At 44.5% G+C, this 12,948-nt stretch overlaps 1 protein-coding gene across 1 annotated transcript; it reads left to right on the forward strand.

Annotated features, from left to right (window-relative positions):
• Nucleotides 1–260: 260 nt before the first annotated feature.
• ZFYVE19 (zinc finger FYVE-type containing 19) lies at nt 261–11,841 on the forward strand (the record flags this gene model as incomplete). Its single annotated transcript, XM_029084175.1, has 10 exons — nt 261–405; nt 3,359–3,412; nt 3,936–4,096; nt 5,314–5,459; nt 6,367–6,481; nt 7,039–7,248; nt 7,753–7,832; nt 8,499–8,617; nt 10,267–10,377; nt 11,775–11,841. Coding segments are annotated over 10 exons (1,208 nt in total), but the record flags the coding sequence as incomplete, so codon positions are not given.
• Nucleotides 11,842–12,948: the final 1,107 nt, after the last annotated feature.

Genomic DNA, 12,948 nt, shown 5'->3' on the forward strand with positions numbered 1-12,948 from the left:
CTCAAGCCTGTCAAGGTCCTTCTGGATGGCCCACTGTATTTCCCCACATACACACGTCATTATTATGGGATGAAATGGTGTCTCTGCTTCTAGCAGGAGTTATGTGCTGGTGCTCAAAGGCTCTCGAGAGTCTCCCTATCTTCAGCAGCAGCTAATGATATAGTTCTCTTAAAAAACCAGCATTACTTTTAATATATCTTGGTGTGGGCGTTGTTCCTGAGTACGGCATGTTGGAACCATGGGGTGTGTGTGGTGACCAGGTGGTGAAGCCGTGTCTCCACAGTGTGGGTGCAAGAACTGCGGACGGTCCTTCTGCTCAGGCTGCCTTGGCTTCAGCGCTGCTGTTCCTCGCTGTGGAACCACTCAGCAGAAGGTGTGCAAGCAGTGTTATGGAAAACTAACTGGGTAAGACAGGAGTGTTTCTTCACCCAATGACAGCATCCTGCTTTGTTTCTTTGTTTCACATCCCAGTGTTGTGTTGCACGTTTCTGCGTGTGAGCTGTGCCTTGCACACTGCCTGTACCCTGGGGTTTCAAGCCAGGCTATTACTGAGCTGCTGTTACACGAGCTGTGCAGTCCAAAGATAGGAATGAGGATTTGTGAGGCTGTTCTCTGTGGTGACAAGGTAGTCTGAAAGAACCAGGTTCTGAAAGAACCTCCTGCCCAGGGAGGTTGTGTAGTCTTCTTCTCTGGAGACATTCAAGACCCGCCTGGACACCTTCTTGTGTGATCTCATTTAGGTTCCTGCTCCGGCAGGGGGATTGGACTGGGTGATCTTTTGAGGTCCCTTCCCATCCCTAATATTCTGTGATTCTGTGAAATCTTTATGGATAGACACTGAATGCCTGGGGATATCTTAACTAGACAAGACCAGGTTAAGCCCCACCATGTTATTACCCAGAAATCTACACCCTGTTGAAAGTACTGTCGGTCTTTTCAGATGGGTACTAGTCAAGTGGTCTGACAATAAGATATTCAAAGAGTTGTTACCTCTGTGGGCAAACAGTGATGCAAATCCTCATTGTTGAATCCTCTGCTATGTGTTGCCTGAAGACTTAAAATTTTGTAGCATAAAATCAGTTTGCTTTTAAAAGTAAAAAAAAAAAATTGCAAACATAACGTGTATATTGCCTGTTGAAAACAAATAAAAGTGGAATTCAGCAGCAGTATGAGTTATACACGTGAACAAGTAACACAAGAGCACAAGTATACACCAGAACCCCTATCTCAACCAATTCTTCTGGGTCCTCTCCCTTCTCTTGTATTTCTTTTACCTCTCTTCCTCACTTATCTCCTATAACAAGGAATTTTCACCAGCAAATGGGGAATTTTCTGGCTCTGCAGGTGTCTAAAAGAGAACAGCCTCTCATTAGCAGAGGTCTTCGTTTAGGAAGCGCTGGCTCATGAAAACAGTGTGAGCCATTGATAGTGAAAACACAGTATTCAGTTTTTTGTTAAAGGAGAAGCTGCTGCCTGAGCATTCACACACCATTCAAGGAGTTGCATGTGCACCACCCAAGACTTTAACTGCTAGGACTGCAGTCCCTTCGCAGTGGGCCACTCCAGTGAGCCCACGGGTGCCCCTCTCGACTCCTCACTCACACACACACTCTTGGGCACTTCCTTTTCCTTCAGGCTCAACCCTAGGTTTCCCGTAGCAGAGTCTCAGGCATTGAATCTTATTTTTTAAAATAATTTATTCAGATGGTACAGACAGGAAAAAACAGCTTGAGCTGGGTGGCTCCTGAGAGGGACCCTGGACAAATAAATCCCTGAACAATCACACCCTTACAATCTATGCGCCTGCCCCTGATACATTCTTCATGTGCCTTTTTGGTCCAGTGGTGATTTCTGGTCTGGAGTCTTCTAACACCTTATTGGATTCTTCCTCTGTCTCCAGGCAGGCTGTTAACTGTTCTTACCTTGCCAAGTGTGCAGCTTCTGCTGGTGGTTGTAGCCTCCTTCCCTTCTGGTTTGTGCTTCTTGTGGACCTGCTCGCTGGCAGAGCATGGGGAGCAGAAAAGTCCTAGACTTAGGATGCATGCTGCTTAGCAACAACTAAAACATTTGTGTTATCAACATTATTCTCATACTAAATCCAAAACACAGCACTGTACCAGCTACTAAGAAGAAAATTAACTCCATCCCAGCTGAAAGTATATCTAGGTGAAAGCTCACAGCTTGTGGCCTGAGGCTTCAGCAAATCTAGCTACTAGTAAGTAATGCTAAGCAAACAGTATACTGAATTGCACAGCATTGTGCTGTAACTCCTGCATCTTAATGATGCTAAATAATTGACTTGAAGCAATTCATTCTATTTAAGACTTACTGATTTAGGCTAAACAACTAGTATTTCTTAACACTTTTAGTTTTGAAATTTTCTGGGTTTCCTTTACAATTCCAAAGCAGTTAACAAGACAGGGCAGCCCTTCTCTATGTTGGTTTTATTTTGTTTTGTTTTTTTGGGGGGAGGTTGTTTGTTTTTTTTGGGTTTATTTTCCCTCTTCTGTTTAATATCAGTACTGTAGACTTAGAGCAGCAAAAAATCCCTGACTGGATAGCAGGTATATAATACACACAGGCTGCAGCTCTGGAAGCTGCATGTATTGTTGTTCTTCATGCAAATGGCTTTCAGAAATGAAACTTTAACACTGGAAAGTGGTCCAACAATGTTGCATTCATTCGTTATTGTACAGGCCTTAGCACAGAGCAGATGTGTTTGTAGCTGTGACTTCTAGGAATGAATAAAATATGCTGGCTACTTTACATAAGCGTGTAGTTTAGCAGCTCAGCCTGAATAGAGCGAGGCAGAAGTTTGTTACACAAGATGTGTTTCTGGTGTGCGGTGTTCAAGTGTGCTAGAAATTGTTGTTATGATACTGGTGATTATATAATAATTTTTGTAACATTTTGTTTAGCTCGTGCATTATATAATTCCGTGTTTGTTGCATGCCACAGCTCCTTTCAGAGCGTTCTGCTGCATGGAAGCTAATTACACTGGGAGTCTTACCTAACTACTCTCTATTTGCTCTCTGAACTGGGAGGTGCAGACTGTGGGAGGTGAGGATATTTCAGCTGCTCCTCCTTTGGATCACTGGTGACCATATTAAATCATGTTTTGTCCAGATGCAAAACAACTGGACCAAAGGACTAGAAATGAAGTCCCCTGCTGTCCCAGGTGGCTATGTTATCTTAATCCCTTCCATAAGCTGATCGCTGTCCATATTAATGAGGTTATGGAAGGGACTGTGCCAGGAGGTCAAGAAACATGTATGGATTCCTCTTGAGTTGAGAGACTAGATGATTGAAGCATTGTCAGTGTCTTGAGTTCAGAGAAATCGTTGTTTTTGTCTTCCAGAGAGGGATCTCAAAGCAGTTCAGCAAAATGGTCACCACCAGAAAACTACAAAAAGTGAGTTGCATTTGCCACTCAGGTGGTTCTTTCTGCCACAGTGTATGTAGCCTTTCAGGCCCCCACTCCTCTTCCCCTATAGAGACCAACAAAAGTGGGAGTTGTGATCTGAGTATTTGCTCATTTAGAATTAGATTAAGGATGGGGCTTTTGTTTTGTTGTTTGGGTTTTTCATTTGTTTGTTTGGGGGGGTGGAGTGTGTGCTCTTTTGAATAGTCTCCTGAACAGCCTCCTGCCTATGATTGATCAGGGTTGGCTTGGAAACAGGAATGTGGTGGTGAAATGTTCCTTGTCTCCTTAGAAATGGTGCCAGGTGTGTTGCTCCTGTGAGCTAAAGCTTTCCTTACTTTTAGGAGTACCTCATTGTGCCAATATGGGAGAGCCTGGTACAGGAGGGAGTGGTTTCTGTTCTGTTTTACACCAGTGTTCTTTAAATAGTCTGCTGAGTTCACAGAGGATATTTTAATATCTCAGGGTTTAAACCTTTGTTCTCAATTGTCATTTGTTTCCATCCTTGTCACAGGTGTGTAGCAGCTTTTGAGGCAAAGCAAAACCAGCTGAAAGAACAACAGAAGGCGACTGCAAAACCTGCAGGTCAAGCAAGCTCCAGATACCAGGGGCTCTCCAAAGAGGATAGAGCTATCGCAGAGAGACTGGAGAGGCTCAGGGAGGAAAGGAGACCAAGTGAGTTTTGGAGAATACTGGAGATACCTTGTGTGGGAACACTGCTACTTTGGAAACTTGGAACCTGGAGGCAGAGGGAAGTGCTGGGCTTTCAGAGCCTTCCTTTTTAGGGAACTGAAGGGTTAAAACTGGACAGAGCATCCACGTCCTGCTGCCACAAGGGCCAGATGCTACAATGATTTTAGATTAATGTTCCAGTTTCTTTTTTGCTTCTTGGGGTTTCCCTTGAAACTACTTCTTAATTCTGGGGCAGTATCTTTCCTGTAAAATCACTTTCACATTTTCCATTGTTTGGGGTAAAAGCCTGTGTCAAGTGCAATAGGAGCAGAATGAAGTGAGGGTCTTTGGCCAAACTATTTGGCAGGATGTTTCCTGTGGGTCATTGTCCTGGGCAACAGCAGCACCAGTCTCTGTGGGATTGTTCTGGCCAGCCTTGCCTCACAGAGGAGAAAAAGGACTCTCATCTGTCAGGTTCTTGTGGTGCTTGTGAGAGAATAAACTATTTAAAAAATGATATGTGATCTCTAAAAGGGAAAGAACACACTGCAAAGTTATTGCAGTTTATCATAGAATCATTTAGGTTGGAAAAGACCTTAAGATGATCAAGTCCAAATGTAGACCTAACACTGCCAAGTCCACCACTAAAGCATGTCCCTAAGCACCACATCTACATGTCTTTTAAATACCTCCAGGGCTAGTGACTCAGCCACTTCCCTGGGCAGCCTATTCCAATGCCTGGCAACCTTTTTGGTGAAGAAATTTTTCCTAATATAAATCTAAACCTCCCCTGGTGCAACTTGAGGCCATTTCCTCTTGTCCTGTTATGTGGTGGGGAAGGGTTTCAGTCTGATATGCCTAGAATTACATAAAAAGATGTGGGAGCAATGAACTGTACTACCTAAATGGCACTTATTTCTCTGCATGTCCCTAGTATCCTGAGTCAGCTGATTGCCAAATGACAATACCCTCATACTTGCCTTATGGCTAGGAGATAAACTGTGCAGGAGGCAAGGACTTGGAAGAAAAGGACAGCAGTTAGCAGTTAGTTAGGATAGTTTCTGAGTCACTGCAGTGTGACCCCTCATGCATGGCTGGGGCTGAGGGAGGTTTTTGCTTGGATGTTCAGAGGCTGATATAATTTTAAGAAAAAAAAAATCTGAAGCTTTTTGTTCTCAATAACAGAGTAATCTCCTCCCTTGGGTTATTCTGAATTGCAGAGTCCGTCCCTACTCAGGCTGAGATCGAAGCTAGGCTGGCTGCCCTGAAGGAGGACTGCCCGGGACCTGTTCCATCCGCACAGGAAGTGGAGGACCGGTTGGCTGTCCTACAGGGGAGAGACCCTCCTTCCCAGGCTCCCAGACCTGTAAGCTCCCTCAGCTCTTCAGCCAGCAATGTATTCTGAGCTGACACAGTAACTGGTGTCCCAGCATTTTAGCCGTTCTTCCCTCTTCACCTTTTTTGTGTCCAGGTGGCTGCCTTCAGAAACCTCCATGTCCTCTTTGTGTCATTGCTCCAGAAACAAATGGCCAGCCTTTACCAGTTCACTGCTTCAGTTTCAGTGCAGTATGTTCCTTTATGTCCAATGTACATCATGTGTTTATTTTTAACAATAGATGCCAAGTTTTTTCCTCTCTACCCATTTGTATGCCTAAGTGGTCTGATACTTTTCCAGAGCTGTTTGTCTGTGTTTGGGCTTATCAGCTCTAACTTCTAACTGTATCCTATAGTTGCTACTGCATCCCAGTTGGGCAAAATCCTGTTAATTATTCCAGGAATGGAAGCACAAGAGTGGTTAGTCTGAGATTGCAGAGGAAATTAGTTGGATATATGTATTCAAAGCCTGTATAAATGGTCTTGTCCCTAAGAAATAATTTCCTCGTGCTCCTTTTCTAGCAGTGCTGCACATCCAGCTGTTATCATAGGCCTCAGGGCTGCTGGCTGCCACTGTTGAGAGTGGCACTTTATTCACATTGGAGGTAGTGGCAGAGCTAGGGTTGGGACCCAGCAGTGTATACTCCTGTACATTCAGCACCACTTTGCCTTGTCTGAGTGACTGCTTTTAGAGTTGTGCACATTCAGCACCTCTGAGAATGAAGCCCTGAAAGTCTTACACCAGGTAACCGTAAGCTGAGACTCTCAAGATCAGTGGATGCATCTTTTTATGCTGCTCCCACCTAGCGTGATCTTGGTTACCAAACTTTTATTTTGCTTGAGTATGCCATTTTTCTCTCATTTGCCTTTTCCCTTTTCCTCCTTGGTGTTTTTTTTAGGTACACCAGCCTCCTGATACCAGAAGTCTGATCCAGCAGACAGAGGACCTGTTAACTCAACTGTCTGAGGAAGTTGCCATTGATGAACATTACAGATCAAGAGTCCAGCCTCAGGGTATCTATTTTGGCTCCCAAAGACCCTTTTTCTGTCTGATAATGTGCATGCTATAGTGAGAAGGGAATATGTGCCTCCCTATCTAGCTAACAGGGGAGCTGGGTGTCCAGTTTGTCCTTGTCTCTCCCTTAGGACTCCCAAATTGACCAAGAACAGCCATCTGGCTCCATATGCAGTCTCCTTGTCTTTGCTTGGAGATGGTTCCTTCTTCTTAGTGTTGTATTATTCAGATTGCTCCTCTCTGTTTCTCTAAGGTGACTCCTCCCTGGGGAGGAGCTGTTGCTACTGCTAACACATCTGTGCTTCGTTGCAAAACATTGGAATCTGGGATACCATTATCTTCCTTGCTGCTGTGCTTTCTCTATAATCTCGCTGTAAAATACACATTAGCTCTCTTTCATCTCTTCATGTACAGTGTGGATCCTACTGTGGCATCCCTTCTCCCATTATTACCCAAATTAATTAAGCTGCTCTCACACCATCGCTTTAGTCACATTGTCTGTGTCGAAGGAACATTGCTGCTGAGTCACCAGCCTGCTCTATGTGTCTGTTTGCAGCTGTTAGTGGCCAAAGTTTGAATGATCTCAATCGGGAAAGTGAAGATGGTGTTTGCCCTGCAAACCTGGACCCCAAACAGCTAGAGGAAGAGAAGAATAAACTTCTGGCAGAAGCTGCTGCCGAGCTGCGGGAAGAGAACACTAGGCAGGAAAAGATCCTACAAGTTGCCAAGAGACTGGCAGCGCTCAGAGGCGAGGACCCAGAGAAAGGTGGGTAGCAGGTGAGAATACAGTGCCCAAAGAAGAACTACGTTTCTGCGACAGAGTAATTTCTTTTTCTGAGAGGCATTTGTCCATTTAATTCCTCTGTTCTGCAAGAAACAGACTGAGATTTGGTTCTGTCTGTGAAGTTGTACAGGTTGGTTCATAATGAAATCAGTTTGAAAGATCTTAGTGAAGGGTAAAGGCCAGAGCTGTAGGGTCAGACTGCTTTGTCTTGCACCCTTCTTTGAGATAATTCTAGCATGCTCTGGTGAGGTTAAGAAAGCTTTTAAAAGCAAAGGTCTATTTTTAGTGGGGATTTTTTCCTTCACTCTTCCAGTACTAAAACCAAACAATAACACCCTTTCTGAGGAGTCCCCAACTGAGAAGTATCTGTTCCAGAGCCAGAATGCCAAAACCAGCTCACACCACAAAGGATTGTCTCTGGCACATAAATGGATGCAAGGTTTGAGGCAGGTGTGACTTACTGTCTCCTGTCTCTTACTCCTGCAGTTACACTGGAAACCTATAAACTCCCTGACAGTGATGAGGAAGTGGCTGAGGAGGAAGCCATTTGCAGAGTGCTAAAACAGGTCAGAAGTGACAGCTGTGGCCTTATTTATCTTCCTCTCAGTTACTCACAGTATGTGTGTGTTACCTGGTGAGTGTGCAAAGGACGTGTTTCTGTTCCTGGGCAGAGTTTCATTCTTTCCCCTCCTAGTGCTTTCCCATCTCTCATGGGCTATTCAGCTACAGGCAATTGCCAACATTACTTCTAGTCTGTCACATTGTCTTTCTCATTCATGCTTAGTGTCTGTTGTGGTGTGTGTCTCCTCTCCAACCCCTCTCTGCTGGTACTTCCTTATTTGTATCCTCTTTTTCCTCCACCCAGGTAGAACATGAATGACGAGATGTGCACTGTTTAGTGTATCCCTAAAATGTCTATCAATTATCTTGCAGGCTGACATCAGTTTTCTGTGCTTAAGTTTCTGCCTGATTACTGACCACACGTGTGATTATCATGATGTTGAGGGTCTGCTGATAGCTGTGCAGTCTCTTGCTGCTTCACTGACTGTTCACAATGTACACACAGTGTTCAAAGTGCAGACGGAGCAAGCTCACATCTGTCTGGATAATGCCAGATGTATTCAGACTTGTCATCTCCTGTTACTGCATGAGAGCAAGGAGAAGGGCAGGAGATTTAGAGCCTAGAATGAGGTGTTTAAAACAAGAAGCTTCTTGCTTTCTGTTGTTACCAGCTCACAGAGGAAGCAGCCCTGGATGAAGCAAGTGGATTTAACATTCCTCCAGATCAGACCACCCAACCAGGACCCTCACAACAGAACCTGCATAAGAAAGCAAAGCAAAAGGTCAGTGAGCTGGTCAGGATCTCTTGAAATAACATGTTCCAGGGCCTCAGGAGAGTACAGTTCTGCAGCAAATGTTGGCTATATCCTAGGCTTGATGGAGGGGAAAGAAAACCAAACTAACAACCAGATTCTCCAGAGCAGACAAGCTGAGTGGCTTCTGCAAGGCTGACCAGTACTGAGCACAGCTCTGAGTCATCCTTGTGCTTTTAAAAGGAGTTGTTTCCTGGAATATAATTCCTTTCAGGCTGGCTTTCTGCTGAATAGGAAGGTGTCCTCTAAACCCAGAGAAGTTAGCATAGACCTCACAAGATGGATATTAGAGAAGAGTTTTTCAACTCACCAATATAATTAGACCAAGAGTCCACAGTCTAGTACCATACAGCCTGAACCAGGGTAAGTGGGAGGTTTGCCAGTGCTCTCAGCATGTGGAGAAGAGAACCTCTAGATAGTAATCAACTGTCTGTGTTCTCATATAAGGTCAGAGGGAGGAACTGGTAACAAGATATCCTATGCTCAGAATGAATTCCAGCCTATTATGGAAATACATACACCTTCTCTAATGTGTATTACAAGAATTAAATCAAGCTGTGACTCACAGACACCTGACAGGCCTGTCCCCAGTGGAAGAAATTGTTTAATTGTAAGCATTATTGAAAACATCCATCTCGTAGGTATGCCACCTTGCGCTTCTGGGATTACTGATGTAAAAGATAGTGCCATCTTACTGCTGTTGTGTTAGGAAGCTGCCTTTGCCAGTGTCCAGACACTGTGTCCTAGTGTGTGTATGGCTGTTTGGTCCCACAAGAGTTCTCTGTAAAGCAGAAGGAGACAATAGTTGGCTTTGTGGGTAGATTTTTAGATTATAATTTAGATATAAGAAAAAACATTTTTACAGTGAGGGTGGTGGAACACGAGAACAGGTTTCCCAGAGAGCTGGTAGAAGCCCCATCCCTCGAACGTTCAAGGTCAGGCTGTATGGGGCTCTGAGCAACCTGATGTAGTTGAAGATGTCCCTGTTCACTGCAGGAGGGTTGGACTTGATGACCTTTAAAGGTCCCTTCTGACCCAAATCATTCTGTGATTCTATAAGATCTTTTTGGCCCAACCTCAGGTACAAATCAATAACAGGGGCCTTTTGGCAAATCACTTCCTTTGTCCCCCAGTTTTCTTTCTACAACAGGAAGAAAACAACTCCACCACCACTCCCCTGCTTTCCCTTCCCACATAACTGCTTTCAGCAAAACTGATCGCTTGCTTTTGCAGCAGGGATGGTTTGTCACTTGGTGTTGCTGTGATGCCTGCCAGAAGATCTGGGCTTCATGCCCTTGACACAGTATGGACAGTGTTGGTGCATATTGCTGGAGACACTGAATGAGGGTGAATACCTGTTTACCTTCTGAGCAACATAGATCCATGAGCAAATGATTGGGAGTACCTTGGGGTTTTATTTAACAATCTAGGTACATATGGAGCCTGTCCTTGGGCTCTGAGCAGGTTCATCTCACACACTTAGAATCAGCAGAGAATGAACTATGGACTATGTGGCCATCGTGCATTACAGGGAAAGTCCTGTATTGTCTCTGCTGGGGTTTGAATTCCGTGTCTCTGTTTTCTATGTGAATTAGAGCCATACTCCAACCACCACAGCTCTTGCCAGCGCAGATGACAGCGATGAGGATGAGTTACCCTGGTGCTGTATCTGCAACGAAGATGCCACTTTGCGCTGCCATGGCTGTGACGGGGATCTGTACTGCCAGCGCTGTTTTCGGTAAGTCTCACAATTCCTCTTCATCTGAGAGGCGGGTCACAGGTAAGCTTGGCTACTTTTGTTTGTTCTTCCTGTTGGGCAGAAAAGCAGGCAGTAGGAGGGAAGGTTTGAGGAACCCAGATCTGACCTGAATGCTAGTTGTTACGGAAATTGTTGTGTGATCAGTAGTTATCCCAGGCTTCAGGAACTGAACTGGTCCAAGGCAGAAATATTCTGCTCCAGTGCCTGTTAGGGTACATTGCCTGAGTGTTCTCTGGAGCAGCTGATGTGCTGCATTGCGTGGGATGGGGTAAGTGAGACCATTGTTCAGCGACTCTTATGGCTTGTTAATGACGTTGATGGATGTTCTGGGCTGGATTCCTGTAAGAGAGGAGATCAGATAGTATAAATTCCTGAAGCTTTTCTTAGCTTGAGACCCTGCAGTCTTAAATCTTATAAAATCTTTGTTGAAATATGTATGTGCAAACCTTTTTTCCTTAGTCAGGCTTTGCAGCAGCTATAGTCTTGGTTTTTAAACATCTGTAGCTTCATTTTTGACAAAAATGTTGCACGTCTAAGATTTGAAGGGTTAATTATTTGAATACAAAGCTATTTCTCACAGCTTGTGTGGCTTCTCTTTTTTATGCCTCATAAATACTGGGTAGTTGGCTGGATTCTGAGACTAGTGCTGGGTGACGTTTGGACAGCGGGATGCTAAGAATCTGGTTGGGATAGTAAGAGATGTTTTTGTGTATATTCTTTCCTGCTAATATTTTTGTAGAGAGATGGAAATGGAGTGGGAGAGAACATATGACAATGGTAAGAGAACATATGACTAGCAGTGTTAGCTGATTAAAAATAAAACAAAAAAAAGTATCAGACAGCAAACACCAATAAAAACAGAATCAGCAGTCTAGCAGGTGAGTGAGTGTATCACTTGCACGCTGCAGATGCAGGCTTGTGTCTTACTCACCACTGCCTGCCTCTGAGTGCAGTTAAGACAGCTGCCAGTACACTGCATTACAACAGTTATTTTTCAGAGTTGTGTGGAGCAGACTGTCATTTTGACTGTTATCATAGGAGTTGCTAATGTGCCTGGGAATCACAGACATGCTGCTGAAAAGAAGCCACCAGTTACATGAACCTCTCAAACTGGAAAAGAAACAGAGGGACCAATTGTCATTTCCCATTTCAGCAGGCAAGGATGAGCAGACCTTGCCACAAAGCACCTCAGAGGTTTCTGTTACAAGCAAATATCTTGAGTAGTCAGGCCATGTGGCTGCCAGTTGGGTCCTCACAGCTAACTCTTGGGATAGGTTTCTAGTTAAGGGCTGCTGGGAGACATCCTGTGCAGTGGCTAAGAGTGAGCTCCCTGCCTGGGTATTGACAACTGACTGTACTTTGTGTTTGCTTCTCAGGGAAGGCCATGATGAGTTTGACCTGAAGGACCACCACACCTCCCGCTATCATCTTCCACGCAAGTAGAAGTGATCACACTCTTCACTTTGGGCAGAAAAGGAGATGGAGAACAGGAAAAGAGGGGAGTCGGCCAGATAGGAAGAGTCCAAGTGGATTTGCAGCCAAAACGGGTGATGTTTTGGACAGTGAAAGGATGTGCTGTAATCTGAGAGAGGCTTGGAGGGTGTGTGACTTTGTCCTCACGCGTACAACCAGAGAAGTACAGGGTTTGCTGCGTGTGTTTGGGGATAAATGAGGACTTGATATGAGGAGGTGGACATGAGTCTGTAAATACAGACGGTAAGGCAATGCGGGTAGCAGTAAAGATGTGTGTTTAAGGCAGTACTCACTGGCTGATAAGTAACTTCCTGCTTTTGCTAACAGCTTACACACTGGATCAACAGGCAGCAAAGCACTTTGCACTAAGAAAAACTGTCTACAGCATGATCACGTGTGATGAGAACTTCCAAAGCATAATAAAAACTATTTATGGAGGCCTGTGGTTAAAGTCTGTCCTGGAAATGCCTGATAGCCCCTTACAAAGTGTTGCCTTTTTGTAATGATATCTTAGTCCTAGTATCAAGTGGCTTAGAGAAAGAAATGAAGGATCACAAAGTCATCAATAATGTTTCTGTGGTGTGGCTGGAAAAGGTGCAGGGGCCACTCTGCCTTGATGGACAGTATTGCTTACGTACTTGAAGGATGCTTTGTAAAGGGAATCTGCTACTGATGCACAGCAGTGTGATCTGCAGTAGCTGTGCCAAGATTCCATGTGGTCTGTAAGAGCAGCCTGTCAGTCTGGAAGAGTTGTGTATTAGTCTGAAAATGGGGTTTGGCTCTGCTTATTATTTAGTCCCCTGGTAGGACAAAGGTGTTACCTGGGTGATGCTCTTTATCTGGTTATGAGAGAAGGTCAGTTTAATATGCTCATGTCTCTCCCTGGAGACAGTCCAGATGTACATGGGGCTTGCCAGTGGCCAGAGCACCCAGAATTGCTTGAAATACCTGACTAAACTTGCCCTAAATTGGCTCTAATATCCTATCAGGATAAGCTCTTCCCTGGACTATAATATGACTTCTGAGACAGCTCTCTGAGGCTGACAAATTCCAATGGCAAAAAAAAATGAAGGATTT

The sequence above is a fragment of the Antrostomus carolinensis genome, unplaced genomic scaffold, assembly GCF_000700745.2.
Source record: "Antrostomus carolinensis isolate BGI_N321 unplaced genomic scaffold, ASM70074v2 scaffold19653, whole genome shotgun sequence".
In the NCBI taxonomy this organism is placed as follows: Eukaryota; Metazoa; Chordata; class Aves; order Caprimulgiformes; family Caprimulgidae; genus Antrostomus; species Antrostomus carolinensis.